The 22,422-nt window shown below is 38.2% G+C and overlaps 1 protein-coding gene across 1 annotated transcript; it reads left to right on the top strand.

Annotated features, from left to right (window-relative positions):
* The first annotated feature begins 15,500 nt into the window (after positions 1-15,500).
* On the top strand, positions 15,501-22,207 carry LOC134617775 (uncharacterized). Its single transcript, XM_063463024.1, has 5 exons — positions 15,501-15,741; positions 15,828-16,007; positions 16,130-16,216; positions 20,485-20,571; positions 21,964-22,207. Exons 1-5 carry the CDS (start codon positions 15,534-15,536, stop codon positions 22,002-22,004), a joined length of 603 nt encoding a protein of 200 aa, XP_063319094.1. The 5' UTR covers positions 15,501-15,533; the 3' UTR covers positions 22,005-22,207.
* The last annotated feature ends 215 nt before the right edge of the window (positions 22,208-22,422 follow it).

Raw genomic sequence — 22,422 nt, forward strand, 5'->3', positions numbered from 1 at the left:
CTTTCGGTTTCGGGCAAGGCACGGCAGACATGCAATAGTTCACGCTGATGGACGTAGGAAGTGTTATGAACAGCTGATCGGATTGCAAAGCGTGTTTCTGGAATATTATGTTTTTGTTGCTGCAAGCGCTTTTTATGCAGTTTTTGTAAAGCTATATGTGGAAGGAAACTGTGACCTAGGACAAGCTGATGGCATAAGATGTAAGTACAACTCCTCCGGCAGTGCTACGGGGATTTAAAAATAGTTACACAAAATGGATCGTGTCCACTCCAACCGGCTTTAAAGTTTTGCATAGGCTAATTTGCCAATTGTATGTTAAAAATGTTCATATTTTAATATTTAAAAATGTTTTTGCCCAAAATATATGTGCACTATATGTCAGAAAAAATACTATCCAAATATTGCTGTCCTTGAATGCTGAATAAACACTGACAAAGGCACTGATTGTATCTATTGTACTTTATCAACACAGTATGTAAAAACTTTGCACCGTAGTGGTTAAAATCTCATTCTAATAAGAGTTAAAAGCGCATTCGGTTATTAGGTTTATAGCGTTACTGAATTATGGTTAACGGTTGGCAGAATTTTTTTTAACATTATCTGCCAATTACATCTGCCACCCTTCTCCAAATCTGTGCCCCCCTGCAAAAACTTTCTACACACGCCACCGCTCCTTTCATAACCCAAATAATTTGTGAACTAAAAACTATTGAATTTTGATATAATAGTATGATAGTATTTTATCGTATAACGCAGTCTGTATCACTGGGTATACTGATAATTTTGACTTGCACGTTAAACTTATAGGTGATACTACATGTGATCCTTTGAGTAATTCCTTTCTACGAGAAGGGTTGCTATAGTGGACATCCCATATAATGAGCAAAACTGGTTCTGGACAGTTAACTGCAATGTCACTTTCTGACCCACAGATGGCACTGTTACAAATTTCTAATGCGATTTGACTGCAGTCATATCGGAGGAGCCCTTGTGTCAAATCCAATGAGTGCTGAGAAAAGGCTTTTCACTACTGCTGAGTTTGTATTAAATGGTTTTTATAATTGTTTTGGCATGAAGGTCTTCTTCCGGCCACCTTTTTGCAATCTAGAGATTGATCCTCTATAAAAGTGAACACTAAAGGCTCTCATGAGAGCCAGTCTCTGTTCTATTCTGCTCCCATCTTTTCTTTTATCCTGTCTGTGTATTTGTGTGTTATGATGATAAGCTATGTGCTGTCCTCGCCCTGAATCTCTTAGTTTCACCAGCTAGACAGCGAGATAACGATGCTCCAAAAACCAGACTTATTTTCCTTTTTGCGCTGATTTATTGAAGAATGGCCTCTGACCATTGCCTTCTCTTTGACCATCGTAAAAAGACATATCTTGTCCAAGGCAACAACATTTTAAGGTCCGTATCAGCTTAGAACGATAACATTACGGCATCACTTTCCGCCATCTTTGATTTCTTCTTCATGTTCTCATTTTTTCCCTTCCCAAAGTAACCAAACCCATATTACAAAGCAGCCACTAGAGGGAGCTCTAGGGCAGTTTACAACTATAATATCCAGTTTAAGTTATAAAAGGCAGAACAAGCTACAAATGTACAAATCTATTGAAAGCTGTTTGAATGCATACCAGCTCCTACATATAAGCATAGCACAAGAAAAACAGTGAAGGCCTTTAACCAGCGACAACTAAGATGGATTGTTCACAGATTTTGTGATGAGTTCCTCTGATTTTCAGGGTGTTCTTGTTGATTTCAAATGTTAGGTAAATGTCTTTCACCTCACATGTATTTTAACTATGTTTAAAAACTAATAGTAGGTTAAGTATCACTGAGGGAAACACTGAGTAACATAAGAAAACTTGACCTCACAATAAACTCATGAACACTAAAAAGCACAAAAATAACTAACAGTGAAGCGCTAAATAATCATTTCCCTAAAACTCTAATAAATAACTAAAACCCCAAACTTGGGCCCATGAGAAATATTTCTGTGAAAGAGATTTATTCAAAGCTACAGTGTTTGTGAAGAAAATATCAGCATCTGCTGTTCCTATTAATTACTTTGACAATGGCAAGTGACATCACTTATGAGGTCTGAGGCTTTGCTGATTCAGAAAATGCTTTAGTGTTGATGTGAGTTATCAACATTTATACAGTATTATGAATTCCTGCATAAATTTTAATTAGTGTTTGTGTTGGAATTTCAAATGTAACGTAGAGGAGCTTGTGTTCATGGAGCCTGCTGAAAGGGGAAGGGTTTCCCCCATGAATGGAAACACAGAGTACAGTATACAGGTGATGACATATCAAGGTGTATATCTAAATATATGTACAAAAATAGCAAATTTACAGGCTAAGTGTAATTACAATTCGACAGCATGTCATTGATTCAGTAGCCTGATGGCCTGTAGATAGAAACAGTTTTTTAGTCTGGTTGTCCTTGCTTTCACACTCCCGTAGTGTCTGCCAGATAGCAGGCATGTGAACTGTTCGCTGTTTGTGGGTGCGGTTCTTGATGATATTGTGTGCCCTTTCTCAGACCTGGGTGTTTGAAATTTCCTGTAGTGGTGGGAGGGGTACTCCACAGATCGGTTGTATCATTTCGATGACATGCTAGAGCCCTCCTATCCTGAGTGGTGCTGTACCGGTATGATTGAGTTTGTTAGGACACTCTCCACCTTACATCTTTACAAGTTGCTGAGAAGTTTTGAGGTTAATTCAAATTTCCTCAGCTTCCTTAGGAAGAAGAGTTATTGTCGGCCTACTTGATGATCTGCTGTGTGTTATGAGTCCAGGTGAGATCCTCACTGATGTGGGTGCCAAGGAATTTGAAGGTCTTCACCCTCTCCACCTGAGCCAAACTGAGCTACAAACAAAAAATTGAACCTTTATTATGGCTGATAACATGAATACACAACTGAAACGAAGGCGAACAGGGACAAGAGCTAAATGTAACACTAAACTGGGAAAACTAAAATAACTGAGACAACAGAGACAAGGCAGAGAAACTGCAAAACGACTATGACAACTATGATAACTGTGATCACTATGATAAGATGCGGAAGACTATGACAACTATGATAACTGTGATCACTATAAGATGCGGAAGACTATGACAACTATGACAATGACTAGATATACATGGAGGGAGGTAACACAGACAATCTGACGAAGACTGAAAGAAAACACAAAAGACTAAATAGTGGAAACACATGAGGAGACAGCTGACTAGAATGAACATAGTGATCCCACAGGGGAAGTAAAACAAAACACATGGAACATGGAAACAAGACTTTCAAAATAAACAGTAAACCTGACGAGACACAGACATGACATGAACTTGACAACATGAACCATCAAGGGAGACTAAAACACAGGGGCTGATGACACGAGAGGAACCAATAAACAAATCACTAAAACAGCCACCTAGATCTGAGAGACATCAACGAGATAAGCTAAAATGAAACTGCAAAACAAATGAATAACAAAATACATTGAAACGCAAAACATTGGGTCACATAACCCAGGACCAGAGAGTCTTGTCAAAGCACAGCATCTCCGTGTACGTCAGACCCAGCCACACAATCAGACACAAACTGGTTCATCCCAAAGACAAAACTCTTAAACACAAACTAAACAACCTAGTGTATGCTATACAGTGTAGCGAGGACTCTTCAGATCTTAGAGAAACCAAACAGCCACGTCATAAATGCATGGCATTACATGGAAGAGCCACCTCCACGGAACAAGACTCGGTGGTCGATCTGCATCTAAAGGACAGAGGTCACTCTAAATGCCTGCGCTGCAAGGACCTGCAAGGAGGAGAGGAGGACAGCAGCAAAAAGGAAGAACCTGGATATAAGAAAGTATTTTTCAAAGAAACCTGTAAGTTACTTAAAGCCAAGTTCACTCATAAAATGTGTCCGTCATAATAACGTTACAGGCTATGCTGCGCCATAAATGCCAACCCTCCAGATTTTTCCGGGAGAATCCCGAATATCAGTGCCCCTCCCGAAAATCTCCTGGAGCCACCATTCTCCCGTTTTTCCACTCGGACAACAAAATTAAAAACCATATCCTAGATTGGCCCAGCCAATTCCAGTTTCCATTAATGGCTACTACTACTGCAGCTAATTAGTTTTTGTATTACTCTTATTACTCTTTTTGGGTTGCAAAATAAACTTTTAGCATATTTTCAGGCGAGGATGTAGCTGAATAAACTTCAAATATCTGTGTTATTGTACTTACGTTATAATCAGTCAGCTTCCCTTTGTCCACTTAAAATATATTAACGGAACTATTTTTGCACTTCTTGGAATTTCAGCTGTCCTCTTGGCCAGATTACTCTTACGAGAGACAATTTTAAAGTCAACAAGATTTTTTTTTAACTACATAAATAAAGGATACATACAAGTCACTGCCAAAAACCGATTGCGGCTTCTACTTTGTTACAGGAATGTTGTTTGTTGCTCAAGATGACTTGATATCATTCATGAGGAATATATTTAACATATGTTTCACTTTTAAATCTTTTAAACTTTTAAATCTTTTATTAGATTTTATTAAATGTATTATTTTTTATTAATTTTACTGCTGTTTTTGTCTTCTCAGCAGATTTTGTATTTATCTAACTCTCCTGGTCTGTTAGTGCCTCTATCCTGTCTGTGCTGGTGCCCGATTTGTACCGTTATTGACTTATGTTGACTCTCCATGTAACTGTGAAGCACTTTGGTGTGCCTTCGGGTTTTTAAATGTGCTATATAAATTAGAGATGGCACGATACCACTTTTTTATGTCCGATACCGATACCGATATCATAAATTTGGATATCTGCCGATACCGATATTAATCCGATATAGTGTGTTTTTTAATCAATAAAACTGTTTTTTTAATATCTTGCTGCATTTTGTATAAGTTCATACTCAAGTTTAAATAAACAACAACACTAAAGCTATTCTGTTATACCTGTATGTAAAAAATACACTGCACCCAAAATATTTCATAGTTCAGCAATACTGATCAATCTAATAAACTTAAACCTACTCCATCCTCCCTTTTCTGGTATTTTAAAGAGTACTTAGCAGAAATATTAAGCAACCTAACTAATAGGGTTGCAAACTCCCAGCAAAAAAAAAAGGGAACCACCCCCCACCCTCCACCTCATGATGCTTAATCAACATAATCAACTTTAATTTGATGCAGTTTGAAAAAAAATGCACAGAAATAAATTATTTTTCAAGAATAATTAAATAGATTCAACATCTTTCTTCTACAAAATTGCAGACTGCACAGATGGTATCTTCCCAAAGGAAAAAGTACTATAGCTTACTGGGGTATATTAGACATTTAACAGTTACTATATACAGTAATGGACTTCTATACATTTTACATCAGATTAAAACTTTGGGTGTAAGATTGAGATAATTATTTATTAAAAGCTAGACATTTTAAATGAGAATAAGAAAGAAAAGTATGTCTTTGTGCCTCCTTTTCCCTGTTAATGCCCTATCGGCCCCCCTGGCAAAACTTTGCTAGATCCGCCCCTGCACAGTAACCAGCCGTCAGCTACGTAGAAAAGGATCCTGGTCTAGAAAGTAATATTAAATAAATTCTAACAACAGCTTATCAAGCTTAAACGTGCTGCTGTTGTTCAGCTGCTGTTTTCCTCCTTGTGGTGCAAAGTGGGCCAAAAACAAACAAGAGAGACGGACTCGCGACAGAAAAGCCGATCAGCTGATCATTAAGCAGTTTCATGAAGTAGCGGCAGGAGAGGGAGAGAGAAGAGGCAGACGCTCCATATATCGGTGGTTAAGCTTAACGCAGGTACGCTTTACAAACATTCAGAGATGAACTTACACACTTGCTTTACTTCTGTCTGGGATAACTTCCTCGGAGATGAAATGCTGGATTGCTAGCGAGGCTACAAATACACACAGCCGCTCTATCACGTGATGCATACTGCTCCGACTGCTACGGTTATGAGCCGAGTTACGCCGTGTCGCAAGTTTTGTGAGGTGCTTTTTTGATATTTAATGGATCGGATTACATTTTTTATTTCTCACCGATATCCGATCCAGTAATTTACGTCAGTATCGGACCGATACCGATACCTAATATCGGATCGGTCCATCTCTAATATAAATAAAATTGTATTGTACTTTATTGTATATTATAGACCCATTTATAGCACCGGATATCAGCTTTTGGCAGACAATCACCTTTGGCACAACACCTGGTCCTCAGGTGGACGCAGCCTCTGAATTTGGACACCCCTGGCCTGTTTCTGGCCGGACAATAACAACGGTGACATTTAACTTATTTTATCTGACAAATAAACATCCATCCCCACCAACAACCCTTTTGAATGCCTCCCTAATTCTGAGGTCTCAAGGTTGGCAAGTATGTGCTAGGCTTTGGCCCACATCAGTCTAAAATTGTATGTAACCATGAATAACGTGTTGCCATGTCCACCAGGAGAGACTGGACAGTATAGATGTAAAACAAATATGCCAGCAGTTCATCTCAGTCAACGAGAGGAGAAGGCATGTTTGTGGCTCTTTCACATAGTGGACATTGAGTTGTTGTGTGGGCCACCAGTAGTCCATGTCTGTTGCTGTAACAGTAGTTCATGTTTAGAATAAAAAATCCCAGCTCACTGACTTGATCGGGGCAATAGTGCCTAAAATGTTGCATAATTTTGCTGAGAGATCTTTTACTTTGTAGTAATCTTAGATGAGTAGTTTTATGGACAAAACCCAGCAGGTCATTCAGTGTTCCCTTAGTACTAATGTGTAAGAGATGTTGGTGCACTATAACTGAAGTAATGTTGTTAAGTCCTTAAAGTCATATTCTTTTATTGTCATGACTGTATTTGAAGCTATTTTTTATTTTTGTATGATACCTGATTTATATGGAAAATGGCTGAAGTAAACTAAAGTCTAAAATACTTAGTCAGTCATTTGTTTAATAGTAATTTAACATTATACAATTCACATATAAAACTATGAATTGTGATTTTAAATGGTTCTACATGCATAGTCAAGTTTTTTCTTCTTTTGTTATCAAGAAGCAAAGACAAAGGGGGGGAAAAAAAGAAACAGGGCAGGGTTTGGTGGTTGATTCATCTGTTCCTACCAACGCCAAAACCAAATCTACGCCCTTGGTTTATAATGTCTGCAACTATCTGCAATCGCAGATAATACGTTTAAAAAGGAATTATGAGTGATAGGAAGAACTTCCTGCTTGTTTACATTACAGAGAGCGATCCAAACCTGAATGGTTCACTGCATTCTTAAAGCTGCAGAGTACAAAGTTCTTTATGAAGCTCTTCCTACTTTATTTTCTTATTTTCAATCAGGATGCATTTCCGAGATCATCTGTAGCTGCTAATTTTAATTATGCTTGTGTACATGGGAAATATGGTTTTCTTTTTGAATTCATTTAAATAGTACATTTTGATGTTCCACACAGGACACAGGATTTATGTTTAGTTTCAGATTTATATTTATTTCCACATTTTTCACACTCTAGATAGAAATGAACACATTTTTATTAACTGATATGTTTGAGGTCTAGAACTAACATCACATCTCTTTTTTAAATCCCATGGACTCATGGACTATTTTTCTTCCCTGTTTACCTCATTTAAATATGTATTTGATTCTCTTTCCGAGCACCACAGGAAAATCCCAGCAAAACATGCATGCAAAGATGGAACTTATTTTCAAGTGAGTGGATGGATTTGCAATGTTTATTTTATTATTATTATTAAATTGTGCAATTTTAAATGTTACATCATCTTGAAGCCACCTGAAGTTGGCACGAAAAGCAGCTCTTAGATACTTCACCCCAGGAGTTCTTTCAGGGTATTTCAAACAAATAAAATTCATCACAAGGTTTAAAAGAAGAATAACTACTATTTTTCACTTCCTGATGATCAACTTTATTCCTTCCTGTTTAAAAGCCTTCAGCATATCTGATGCCAGTTAAGCAAATGATAACAGAAATATTAGACCAGCCACACTGAAAACACATTGCAGTAAGAGTTCACCTGTGAGCTTAGCAAACAGTTTCAAGTTTAAAACATATCACCATATTATCAAGTTCTGCTGTAGGATACAGTTCACATGTAATATTCATTTACATAATAAGCTCATCAGCCATGCTGACTATTTGGTCTGATAGTCTCTATGAATTATGCGACAGCGCGATCGCTTTTATTTCATGAGGGAGGCTCCAGTTACTCCTCTGCTAAAGGAGGTAATAAAGGAAGCACTGAAGCTCATTTAGTTTGCATTTAAAGACTTCAAATAAATCATAATGCTGTAGTTTTTCTCGGAAATCTTAGTGAGAAAATCTTTTTATCTGTGTTGAGTTTTTACCTCATGTGACTGGGGAATTTTCAGAGTAACAGGAACAACAGCAAATTATCTGATGCCACCTCACCCTAGCAAACAATGTTTTCACTGTAACTATAAACAGAGTGTTTAATGGGCAGGACACAGTTTCATTATTGACATATGCACATGGCTCAGAACAAACACCATTATGCAGCTGTATTATTATTTGTCGTTTAAAAAAATAATTTCAGGTGGACATTTGACTCCCACACTAGGGTTAGCTCAGGACTTTCCTGTCAGTCAGTAAGAGATAAACGTGTCAGTTAGCACTTTGTGACGGTGTCTGCACAGCAGCTGTTTCCATTACTTACACCTCTCTTCAAACCCTTTATTCCACTATTAGCACAAAGACCTCCCACTATCCCTGTATCAGATGCATCTCATTTCAAAGCAAACATATGTGCTCACATGTGTCCGCAGAATTCCCCTTCAGGGTCTCCATGGCCCAAAAGGGCGAGCCCAAACAAAGGTCCCTGATGGGTGGTGTCAGGAAGAGAAGCTGGTGTAGAAATGACATTTTTAGCCACCCTTGGTGAATAAGGGAGTTGCAGTAATGTACCATGGGACATATATGTGCCCTACAGTGGACTGTACAGTCCATTGAACATGTTTACTGAGTCGGGCTGCTTTTCTACACACAGTTGGTGAGAGGATTTGAAGCATCATCAGGACACTGTAGAAGCTGTAGAATCTGAGACATTTCAAATAGTCATCACTTCAGCAGGAGGCTGGTAATCATCTGGACCCTGAATCTGTCTTTTGTGTTTTCTGTAGATCAGTACAGCAAGAACACCAAAGACAAGAACAGTGGGAACTGCCACAATGAGAATACTGTTACGACTTCTTTGTCCCTTCTTCTCTCCATCCTCCTCGTCACCTCCCGGCTGACCTGTAGGTTATAAACAGGTGTCAGACATTCACACCAGCTGCTTTCTACAAAGTCTCATCAACAAAATCTATAGAAACATCAACAACCAGGAAGCAGCTTCACCTCACCTGGAGGAACAACATTCAGGCTGATGACGATGACAGGGTCGTCATCCTGATTCGTTCTCTTTTTGCGGTTCATTTTTGTCTCAACACGACACTCGTAACTTCCACGGTCATCAAGCGTCACATCCTTCAGAATCAGAGACACGTCTCCATCCTTCATCTGTCTGTCCTGCAGATCCACTCGGTTCTTAAACGATGGATGCTGGTTCTCTAGATCAAACCGCTCGTCACGGTACAAAAGTAAATATCCTTTCCTAAGACCATGTTTGCTCCACTCCAGAAATGTGACGAGGTTGTTGTTGTTGGCTCTGCATAACAAAGTGACATTCTGTCCAGTTTCAGCTGTGATGTTTACGAGGTCTACAGGACAAAAGAGAACACCAGTGTGTATTAAGCTGACAAACTGTGTCATTCTGCAATCCTGCCTGATTCTTAACTGTCGTGTTTCCTCCTCCTTCATTGATTGTGGTTGTCCGGTGTTGCTGTCTCCTTCCTACCTTTGCCTCCACCATGGTGGGGGGGATGTAACAGATCACCACATGTAATATGTGATACAGGTATGGATACAACAATCTATGAGGTCACATGGTTAGGATCTCCCTAATTGTTAGAGTTAAAGAAGGAAAAACCCATTTGGGAAATCCCTTGGTGAGCATACACGAAGAGACTCCAAAGACAAACATGTAGTCAGAGGAAACTTTTTGAATAACCTGCTAAAGGTCTCTGTCAAGAAAACACACACATCCTCTTCCTGTATCCTCTTTCAGTATTTAGAGATATGTTCCTTTACAGTAAATGTGTGTGTGTGTGTGTGTGTGTGTGCATGTGCGTGTGTGTGTCGGTGTTTTTGTGTTTTTTTAAGGTATGTGATACATTTGCTTCAAGATTTTATATTCATGAAACAAACAAATACGTGTGACTTAAAAATATAATTATTAGTCACTCCACCAATGAATGATCCTATATTATTCTGGAAAGTCTTAACTCAGTGAATTAAATCAGCTGCAGTTTCAAGATTAAGTCGCATACACATAAATCAGTCAATTGCTGTCAACAATTAAAATGACACACACACAGATAGCAACAGTACAGAAATGATTTACTATGTAAAAGCACAGATACTTAACCTCTGAGTACAACCCTATAAATGATACACAAATGTAATGCTTTAGCCTCTTTCATCTCTTTGCATGCAATAAGCTCTGTTGGTACAGCTACATGAAAATTCTACTTAAGTACAGTAAAAAAGTATTTGAAGCTCACTTCTCGCCTCTGCAAAGTCAGTAACACTCACCTGCAGCATCAGTCAGGGATGAGTGGAGAAACAACAAAGCCCAGCAGTGCGACAGCAGCCGTGCTCGCTCCATGCTCTCAAGCTGAATAGAGTTGAAGCTCAACGGTTCTGGCTTCAGGTCAACAGGAGGGGAGGAACTCTTCCTCACTGAACACGTTTTACAGGAAAGGGAGGTTATAATCCTGAACGCACATTAAGGATGAAAAATAATCTCTTTCAAAACAGATCACTTTCTCATCTCTCAACGAAAGAACATATCTAGCAAAAGAAAAAAATACATACTGATTAGAAAACATTTGCACACACATCTGGTTACACTGTCCTCCTTTAAAAGAAAATCAATTTTTTATTAAAGACTTCATTTCACAACCAAAACTAAAATTAAGTGACCTGAGTTTTTTCTCTGGAAGATTCCAAGGAAATACAAAAATAAAGAGCTCTCATATCTGTAGACCAAATAAAGTATCTTTTGAAATTTAAAAAGGCTGTTAATAGAGTTTTTTTATGTGAAAGTTTCAGTACAAACAATCCTTTATAATGCAGTCTCAGGAAACAGCAGATACTATTTTATCCAATAAGCTGATTTTTAGGGCTAATTTGCTGTTATGAAGTGGAGAAGAAGCGGTAAGGAGAAGCCATAATCTTGCAGAGCTTGTACTTCTTATATGAGGATCATGACAGTGGATGGAAATCAAAAAGATGAGTAGCTTAACAAGTTTATTTAAATAATAGTCACATTAAATAATAACCTATTTATTGAGGTGTTTTCACTGACATAGAAGTGGCTTTATTTGTGGAAAACACCTTTGAAAAGACAGTACAGGTGTCAGAAAAGGTCGCTGTGGTCAGACTGAGCAGGTGAGCTAAGAAGGGAATCAGGGAAAATGGTGACAGTCTCAGTGAAGATGGCCTTGAGGTTGTGATTTGCCAGCATTACATATTGCTCGTATTTTTTCCTCCCAGAACCCTCTACCATTATCAGAATAAGGTGGACCTACAGCCTTGTCTGTCTCTATTGTAAACCAAGGCCTGTGGTCTCAAATACAAGCTAAATGTGTTTCACCTCACATTAACTTTAACTTAGGCGATACCACTTGATTTTCTTGAATTTCTTCCATGTGGCAGCTTTGTCATTATAACATTTAAACAAAGCTTCCTGATTGACCTGTTGTGCTGTGCTGGAACGAGCCAGATTCAGGTTTTTGTTGTTTAATGAGCTAAAGCTAAACACACTGCAGACACAGCTAAAGGAGGATGTATGTTACACACTGAAGGAAGCCAAGGCTCATCCAGGTGCATGTTGAGGTTTATTGCTCTGAAACACGGGAAAACAGCAGTTCTGTGTCACTGACAGCTTCCATTACAATGACTGGCCTGCATTACTGTGTAATGACTTTAGTTATCAGCCCTTAGTAAAAAGAGTAACTAACGATAAACACAATATAAGATATACCGGCTGGTTTAAAAAAACATTTCTAGTAACTTTAACTGAAGCCAGTGAATTATTTAATTAATTTTTAAATCCTATTTCTGATGGAACAATGTTGTAACAAAGTCTAATGTAGGAGAGTAGCATCATTTATTTACCACACCCACGTTACGCATCACAGATAACTTGAAATAACTTTCGGATTCGGTCACATTAAACGGCTTATAAACAGGAATTGCACTCCAACACGTTACTTTAAATAAGTATCAACTTTACATAAATATATATAGTTCTCGTATACTGATCTCACCTGAAACACAGCAAAACAGCAGTTCTGTGTTACTGATGGCTTCCATTACAATGACTGGCCTTCGTTACTTTTGTAAGGGATTACTTTGCCAGTCACTCATTTGTCTGAGCCGCCACTGCCACCTACTGGTGAAACTCAATATCACCCTAACACCACATCAGGTGGGAGCAAATTTCGCTCTGTTCAAGGATGTAAACTATTGCAACAACAAAAGCAAAAGAAGGTGGCCAGGTTTTATTACACACTTAAAATATTCAGGGTGCCACATATCAGCACATCACTTTATTACAATTACGATGATGAGGATGTTCAACTACACGTAAACACGAGAGGTGTGGATGTTACTTTGTGACCAGATGCAACCTTTGTCCATATTTAATGTGATAGTAAGCATCATTAAAGGCACACAGTAAGATGAGGGAAATTTAACAAGAAGTATAAAAAGATCTAACAGTTAAGCTGTAAGTCATCATAATCTCTTAAAATTCTAATAATAAAAAAGCACAAAATAAAACTCAGCGTAAGACAGAGCAGTAAAAAACTGTACAACAAACACGATAAATCAATAAATACCCCGTTGGCTGCATGCTGCAAAAAGGGAATCAGCCGCCGTTCTTCCTTTAACCGCTTAACCGTGTGTAGTTAAAGTCCACTTAACATGTCTTTCAATAAAAACCATCCTTTCTGCGCTTGCAGGTGTTTTTCTTCTTTCTACCCAAAGAGGAAACTAGCGCAACTTTTAAGAGAGCTTGGCTTTCAAAATAAAAGCACCAAAACCTTGACTACATAAAAACAAACATAAAGTAATGTACAGCTTAAACAATTTACAATCATGACATGGATCTTGACAAGATAAATAAATAATTCAAATTATATACAATGGCATCATGCCAACAGCTACACTCCCACCAAATCACACAAAAATCCTGACATCATGACCTCAGCAATTACTGCCACACTCTTTATAAACCAAAGCAAATGTCTCCATCTACTGGTGATGGCGTTAGAATGAAGTGCTTATTGTGCGCTTTACAAACTCGTAAACGTTACATGCTCTAGTTTTTAAAGTGCAGTGTTCTGGGACAGCACAATGCTTTTTCACATGCAGGTATTTCTGTCTGCGAAAACAGAAATTTGATCGATCCACATTGCACATATTTTTACTTCCAAATCTACGAGCTTGTATCCTGATCTTATTTAAACATATGTTTACAGCAACGGGACAATTGGTAGCTGGGAAACGGTTCAAATATGTATTTTTTCTTCACATATTATTAAATATTACATTTATAAGTATCACATCGTCTTCTATTATCCTGTTAAACGTCTTCTTAGTCTGACCTTTAGTAAAGTGCTTCAATTTAAAATCCATACTGCAAACCACCCACACACAAGAAAACAAATTGACAAGAAGAAAAGCTGAGACAACAAAAGAAACTTTCTGATGTTAGGAGGACACAGTGTGGCTTGACCTCGTTTCTATGAACAAATCCGGTTAACATTTGCCTGTCCGCTGTACATTTTTCTGTTCTTTTTTTTTTTTTCTTTTTTTATCAGTTTTAACAGGGGAAATGACGCTAAGGTTTCCACCAGGTTTGCTGGGGAGGAAGAGGGAGGGCTTAAATTGGTGCAACTGACAAAAATCAATAAAAGAAAAAAAAACAAAAACCTTGAAGTTAGTGCGAAGGACAATGGAGGAAACGTGTTTGCGCTGTCTGCTCTGTGAGTAAAATCTCTCAGTTTTAACAATGTTTATTCTGTTTGATTTGATTGTATAACTGATATATATATATATATATATATATATATATATATATATATATATATATATGTATATATATATATATATATATATATATATATATAAGTCTGTGTGTCTGTGTAATAATTAGGCATTGAGTCGTGAATAGTTTGCAATGTTTACATTGGTAACATCCAAAATCACAACAAAAAGTAAAAATGATCATATGTTTTGCTTTAGCATAAATACCATCACCGTCTAAGTAACATCACTGTCATTTTTATCTTTCTTCTAAAACAATGCTTGAGAGCAGGGCAGCCTGTTCATGTCAGTAACAGATACACCTGCATAAATATAAACTGTGTTGTATGTTATATTTTGTACGTACAATTTCTCAGTCATGCAGTTCCCGCCCCCAATTAGTTTCTTGAGTCGGTTGTTTTATTTTGAAATAAACCCAGAAATCAAATCCAAAGTTATGCTAATCTAATATTGAACATTACCTACCACAGAAGCTCTAATGGTATAGAGATGAACTACAGTATCCACTGTCCTCGATTTTGCACAGCATTAGAGACAAAATCAGCAGTGAAGCATACAGTACGACCCGGGTTTGTCATATTTTTCTTCAGGGTTATTGTGTTAAACTTATAACCATCTCTTTTCAGCTGTGATCTCACTGCTGAGCTGTACAACACACCAAGGTCAGTAACCTTCTTTTGTGTCTGCTTACATCTGTTAAACGCTCAGAATGAAGTTTTGTTATCAAAACAAAAGATATGTTTTTTCTCTTCTCAGGAACTCAGTAACTGGTTAGATACTGCACACCACAGAATCAAATAACCTGCTCTTAATCTGTTGATATATAGTTACAGTCACACAAAGTTTCATGTATTTAGATTTAGTTGTTTTATGCAATGATATGTCATGTATTTTTTTACAACAATAAAAGTCTCAACATTATTTCTTTTGAACCCTCACAGCTCGTCTGACTGTGAGTCCCAGCAGTTCTCAGTTTTTTAAAAGAGGCTTTGTGTCTCTGAGCTGTGAGGACGACAGCTCTGCTGGATGGACTCTGAGGAGAAACACAAGCAAACCGAACATAACTCAGTGTGGAGATGGGTGGGGAAAACTAGCTGGTTCTTCCTGTGACATCAGCAAGCTATATGAATCAGACAGTGGAGTTTACTGGTGTGAGTCCAGAGAGGGTCCCATCAGTGACATGGTTAACCTGACAGTCACTGGTAAGCTGAGTGTGTGGAGTTAGTGTTGATGAAGCTGTGTGTAAATGGATGAAATGCTGTAGTTTGTCTCTGTGTTGAGGTGGATCAGTGATCCTGCAGAGTCCTGTCCTCCCTGTGATGGAGGGAGATGACGTCACTCTGCTCTGTAAAACAAAGACCACTCCCTCCAACCTCCCAGCTGCTTTCTATAAAGATGGCTCCCTCATCAGGAAGCAGCCTACAGGTCACATGACCATCCAGCATGTTTCCAGGTCTGATGAAGGCCTCTACAAGTGTGACATCAGCGGTCATGGAGAGTCTCCATCCAGCTGGATCACTGTCACAGGTGACACACTCACCTGTCTGTGTTTCTGCAGCTTTCAACATTCACAATGTGACGACAACTTAATGACTGTGTTTGCTTTATTTCAGACAAACACACCACCACACCTCCACCTACATCCACACCGACACCAGTCTCCATTATTACCTCTCCTCCTGATTCATTCTTGCTTCTCCCTGTGTTGTTGCCTGTTGGATCAGTGTGTGTTGTGGTTCTGCTGGTGTTAGTGGTTCTGTTGCTGAGACAACGTGTTTGTAGGAAGTCTGCAGGTGAGACTCAGAAATATGACGCACAGAGTTATGTAAACTAGTTGTTACGTGTTATCTACTAACAAGTATCCGTTAAGATCACTGTGCTAAATTAATTTGGTGTTCGTGTTGGTTTGTTTCAGTTGATTTGGAAAATGTTGAAGACGGCCTCATATACAGTGATCTCAAAGAATTACATCACCAACAACAGTCAGTTAAAGTCAACACAGGTAGCTTTTTATATACGTTGTGTGTGTGTGTGTGTGTGTGTGTACAGTATATACTTGTATGCGACTTTAAAATTTTATTCAAAAGGTAAGGGTTTGGTTTATTATAAAAGATCTTAATGCAAGCAAACAGGTTTGATAACAATCATTTTCTTAGGAAAAGGGAGTTCTTCAGTTTCACAAACAACATTTACAGAATTTGCTTTCTAGTATTTTCATCTAAGCCTTGCTTGTATCCATAATGGTTAAATCTTCAGTTGGGTTGAGACTATAGATTGTCTTTAAAAGAGAGCAATGTGTAATGTCACACAACATTCTCTTCCATATACATCTTAAGGCATTTTCAGTGTCATTGTTTTTGTTTTAGCCACTGTTGTCTCGTTTGTTTGGAGCCAGAAGTAACTATATTTAGAAGAGAAGGTTTTGCTCATTTAACAGCTAATGCTATCTAGCTTGGTTATTACGCTGCTAATACCTGCTAATACCTGCTAATTAGCCATAACCCATTTTATTTGTCAGATAATTGGATTAAAAATGCTCCAACAACATAAACAACGGCCAGTTCAGTTATTTAAATTAGCTGAACAAAGGCAAGCAGACAGCTAGCAGTTGCCCCTCAGTCAAGCAGACCACACCCCTAATAGTACACACTTTGATCCTTAATACAATTTTAAAAAGGAGAGCTAGTACATGTCAGGTGTTAAGAGTTATTGGTACCTTCTGGGAAACTAATGCAGAAAAAAGGCTCAGGTTCCAGTAGAATCTGCGGCTGGTTCTGTCTGAGATTTCTTCCTGTTAAATGCAATTTTTCCTTCCCACATTTGTAAAGTGCTTGCTCATAGGGGCTTTAAGCTTTTATGCTTTGCATCTTACATTAACATGCACCTTAAATTATTCACTTAAATCAGTTCAATTCTAAAAATTATCACACTATAGTTGTTCTGTGTTTGTAGATGACAATTGGTGAATTTTGTTCTCTTAATGCTGGTCTGTGTCTTTATTAGCTCAAAGTTGGTTTGTTAGTAGGCAAGCAATTTATTTATATAGAACTTTCAGAACAACTCCCAACTGAAAACAAAGAGCTGTACACCTGACATGCAGGTAAAAAAAAGAAAAATACAGATTTAAAAAAAATTGAATGATCATTGGAATGACATCAAAAATAATAAAATTAACACATTAGATTAAAACAATAAAACCAGGAACCTACTGTGTCATACACCAAGGAGTAAAAAAGGGTTTTAAGACGTGTGTTAAAAGTGGACCATGAAGGTGCCTCTCTAATGTGTTAACAGAGGTTAACAGCCTGTGGTCTATCAGATGTCTCTGCTCAGGTTTTACTGCAGGGCTGTTAAGAAAAGAGGAAAAATGTGAATGAACAGTTTGTACAAACAATAAATCAAATCTCCCCATAGTACTTGTCACCTATATCCTAATTCTGGGTTTTAGTTTTATGTAGTTAATCATTTTATAGTTTGTGTGATATACTGACCTTTTGACCAGGTGACACATTTCGCTGTAGTTTCATAGTTTGAATACACTGACCACAGTCCACCGGTTCACATATAACCTTCTGTATCAGTTCTGTTTTTGTTTTTCACAGCAGTACCGATAGAAGAAATAAAACTGTTGAGGGTCTCAGTGTTTCACATGACTGTCATGTGATAAAGAGGGTTTTTACAGGGCTCTATGCAATCCTATGCAAAATGAAGTATAACATTTGGGTAGTTTGCTTAGTTGCATCTGAGCATAGCACAGACTTTTTTTTTACACAGGACAGGAAAAAAATTGGAGATGACTGGCCCAGAATTTGTATATAAACACCTCATGCCAGCTGTAGACATGACAGTGGAATAGTCCTCTTTGTTGACTCTAGTATTCTAGAGTCAAATGTGAGGCCGTTTGTCCAACAGCTAAAGCTTGGCCCAGATCTCTGATTGCAGTTCTACAAGCTATTTTGCTTATTTGTATAGTGTGTAAAAGTTGCTAGCACTCATTAACATCTCACAATAATTTGGCATTAACATCACCAACAATATATATCCACCAGATTCTTCATGGCCTGGGTTTCCAGCTGAATAGCTTCTGTAGGTTTATTTAATGTGACTCAGTTCTTTTGTGCATATAGAGTCCTTCAGTGCCAGTTGCTAATGTAATTCATTTGTTTCTCATTGTGACCAGTAACAGCAGCAGCATCTGTGTGACTCTCTCCGCTGTGATGTCCTCTGTGTGTTTTATTGTCATCAAGCTTTATTGAGAAATGAAAACATCAGTCATGGTCAAATCATCATCAGAGTCAACCAAGAAAAAGGCCAGAGGTGTAACTGCTCTCTGTCTCCATCATGACTCAGAACCACTGCAAGAGTCCAACAGGTTTTTACGTAGTTCATTGGGTTGATATGTGTTGTAAATACTAGGATGCTGTTCGATTATCTGTTGTGGGTCCTGTTTGCACTTTGCTCACACGTTGCAGTATAGTTGGAGCTCCAGAAACCTGCAAAGCTGCTTAGCAGTGTTCACACTGATGTGTTTGATAAAGCTGTTAATGGAGATAAAGAGATTAAATGACTCATCTGCAGCTCACAGTTGAATTCAACACTAACAGGAAGGTAAACTAGTTTAAATGTTGTCTGTTGTTATGTGCGTTATCTCTGCGGTAGAGTGTCACTTCCTGTTATAACACACAACAATTTAATAAAAAAACATAGATAACTTCTCATTTTATTGTATAATCTTCACATATTTCATCCAAAGCACACACTCTGTTTATTAACTCGCTAATTTATATTTAAAGTTTTCACTCAATGTGTCTTTAGGGTTTAATAGCTTAGCTTAGCAATTAGCTGACTCCCTAGCAGCATGGCCTCTTCACCTGTCCCTCCTGCACTTTCCTGCTAATTGTGTCAGATGTTTAGTTACTTAGTACCCGTTTTTCCCCACTCGGCGACACACCCGCCGGGGGTCAAACTCTGGTAATTGGTGATTCTGTTCTAAGACATGTGAAGCTAGAGACACTGGCAACCATAGTCAATTGTCTTCCAGGGGCCAGAGCAGGCGACATTGAGCTTAATTTAAAACTGCTTGCTAAGGGTAAACGTAAATTCAGTAGAATCATAATTCACGTCTGCAGTAATGACACCCGGTTACGCCAATTGGATGTCACTAAAATCAATATTGAATCGGTGTGCAACTTTGCCAAAACAATATCAGACTCTGTAGTTTTCTCTGGTCCCCTCCCCAATCAGACCAGGAGTGACATGTTTAGCTGCATGTTCTCCTTAAATTGCTGGCTGTCTGAGTGGTGTCCAAAATGTGGGCTTCATAGATAATTGGCAAACCTTCTGGAGGAAACCTGGTCTTGTTAGGAGAGACGGCATCCATCCTACTTTGGATGGAGCAGCTCTCATTTCTAGAAATATGGACCAATTTATTAAACCCCCCAAAATATGACTATCCAGAGTTGGGAACAGATGTGTGTCAGCTCCCAAACAGACAAAAAACAAACTAAAAATCTATCCATGAGGCCAGGTAACACAAACCAATTAGTTAAACTGCAGGAATAAAGACATAAAAACCTGGATGAACTCCAATTCTCTGCTTCTAAATTCAGATAAAGCTGATGTTATTGTACTTGGCCCTCAAAATCTTAGAAATATGGTATCTATCTAAATGGACTGTCTCAGAGTGACCTTGAAAAACTAGCTTCTGCATTTATTACTTCTCAGCTGGAATACTTTACCTTAAATCAGCAACCACTGGATGATCAATATTTATACAGAACTTTAATGGCTCTGTATTAATTACACAACATGCCAGTAAAGCTCTACGTGAAAATCAGTGAAATTCAATTCTGTGTTGCAAAGTATCCTCTATAATATGTTCAGGTGAAACAACAGGAGAAGGAAGTAACTGCTGCAGTTGAGAGCATTAAAGTTTAAAAGATACCAAACCAGTAGTGTACCGTAAAATGTGAGTTCTCATCACACTGTTGATGATATTGTGTACATGGTGTGACAAAGTGTGGGTGTCTTTGTGGTACTTTGGATTTCAACTGGACTTAATGCCAAAAATCAAAATGTCACTGGGGTGTTTTGGGTGAAACAGGAAATCCAGCCACAGAAGTTCTGAAGCCCCCAACGGTTTCTAAGAACTATTTTATAATGCCACATAGGAAACCATAACTCTTTCTTTAACATGCATCCTGTATACTGACAGCATTTTTATAAGCTTTACTATTTGCACTAATGACCTGTGTGTGTTTTGTTGTGCAGGGAGTGATTCAGCTGTAGTCTACACAGCAGTGAGAACTGAAGACATCAGTTATGAACAAACAGAAATCCGATCAAACAGACCTGGAGGTACACATGCTCTTTGTTCAGTACAAAGAAAACAAGGCTACTTCCTGAAAAGTTTAACTTTTCCCTTTGTAAAATATAAAGTGTGTAAGCAGCATGAGCCAGGAAAGCATGAAGAAGCAAAGCCCTCTCTTTCAAATAGACACACTAAAAGTCGATAGATTTCACCGGCAGTGAAAAATGTACTAAGATCTGTTACTAGATTAAAAGTATCAATAACAATTTTTGACATCCTCCATCATCGGTAAAAGTCAATGGAAATCAACAGAAATATCAAGATGAAAGTTATGATGGTTCCCACAGATATCTGATTCTGTTCATGCTCTCCATTATCACCGCCTAAAACAGCAACACAGACCAGAAGTGATGTCACAGCTGTTGGTGCACCACCAGCTTTGATGTTGTTTTGGCTTCTCTGTGACCTCTCAAATCTTTTTTTTAGCTTGTTGCATTTGACAGTGTGGTGCACCTGGGTTGAAGACACGAGTACAGTATTATATCAGTGTTTTCAATCATATCAGTAGAGAGATTATACTGAGGACAAGATTGAAACGATGAGACGTTCTGGAGAAAAAACTGAAAAAGTCTCCACGATTTCATTTGACTTCTTTAACTCCTATTCTGGCCCGTACATTTTTATTTTATTTATTTATTTTTTCCTAATGGCAGTGTTGTTCAGGAGAGGACTGCAGTGAGTCTAGCAGATGTTGAGCTGTGGTGTCACACTTGCCGCACGACATAACCAATTCATCACATTGGTTGTGATAAGGATTTATGAGTCCTACGTTAACCTTCAGTGTAAGCACAGGAAGTGGTGTGAAGAGCTGAGACTGCCATGAGGGAGGCCACTGCCTTCCTGTTTGTTGCAGCTTCTTCTTGATCCACTGCTGAAGAACTTTTTGAGCGGCTCAGTTAAATGTCTTTTCAGATTCTTTACTTTAATATCTTTTGATTTTGACTCCACAAAGAAAATAAGAGACAAGAACATGTTATCTTTCAGAAACAACCCTTTCGGTTTTAGTGTATGCGTGCAGCTCAGTGATGTGTCACACAGTAACCGCTGACACTCTCTCCTTTGACATAAGCTACTGTACCAGCAACTTCCTGCTGGGTTTCTTTCGCATCAAAGCCTTATTTGCGACAGCCTGGCTGCAACACTTTTAGCTAAAGTGGTTTTGGATTCATTAGTGCAGTCAAATTTCAGAATTACAAGAGTTTTGAACCCACTGAGAAATGCTTGCTTAATGAAAATGTTTTTTGGATATGTTCATATGTTATTTTCACTGTGATTGATTTGATACAATACTGTCAATTTGCTTCATATAAATATAACAGACCGGCTTAGTTTTATACTTTTCTCATGTTGTTTGAACTGTGTGTATTTTTTGTTTTCAGACTTTGTACAAGAGCCAGATGTTTACTCCTTACTGAAGTAACCCACCAGTCCAACCACTGGAACCAGCTGCTGGTCTCAAACGTTTTAAAAATCATTATATTGTATGTTCAAAAGCATGTTGTCCTCAACCTGCTCTTAACTGTCTTATGATGGCCATATTGGCAATATCTCTTCCATAATATAGAAATGATACTATGTATTTTATAAATAATGCATAATGCACTGTCTTTAATATTTTTACTGTTTCCTGTTATATTTTATTTCCAAGTGTAAGACTCTGTCGTTGCCTGCTTTCTCGCAGGAACAGTAAAGTTTGTTCTCACTTCTTGTTCTTCTCGTGTGGTTCTTTGGGTTTCAGAAAGAGCGCTGGGGGCTGGGGACAAATGTGAAATGTGGCTAACCGACTGCTGAGCAGTAACAACAAACACAAATGAACCCACAGCCGCAGACTAGAAGCA

Source organism: Pelmatolapia mariae, linkage group LG3_W (assembly GCF_036321145.2).
Source record: "Pelmatolapia mariae isolate MD_Pm_ZW linkage group LG3_W, Pm_UMD_F_2, whole genome shotgun sequence".
In the NCBI taxonomy this organism is placed as follows: domain Eukaryota; kingdom Metazoa; phylum Chordata; class Actinopteri; order Cichliformes; family Cichlidae; genus Pelmatolapia; species Pelmatolapia mariae.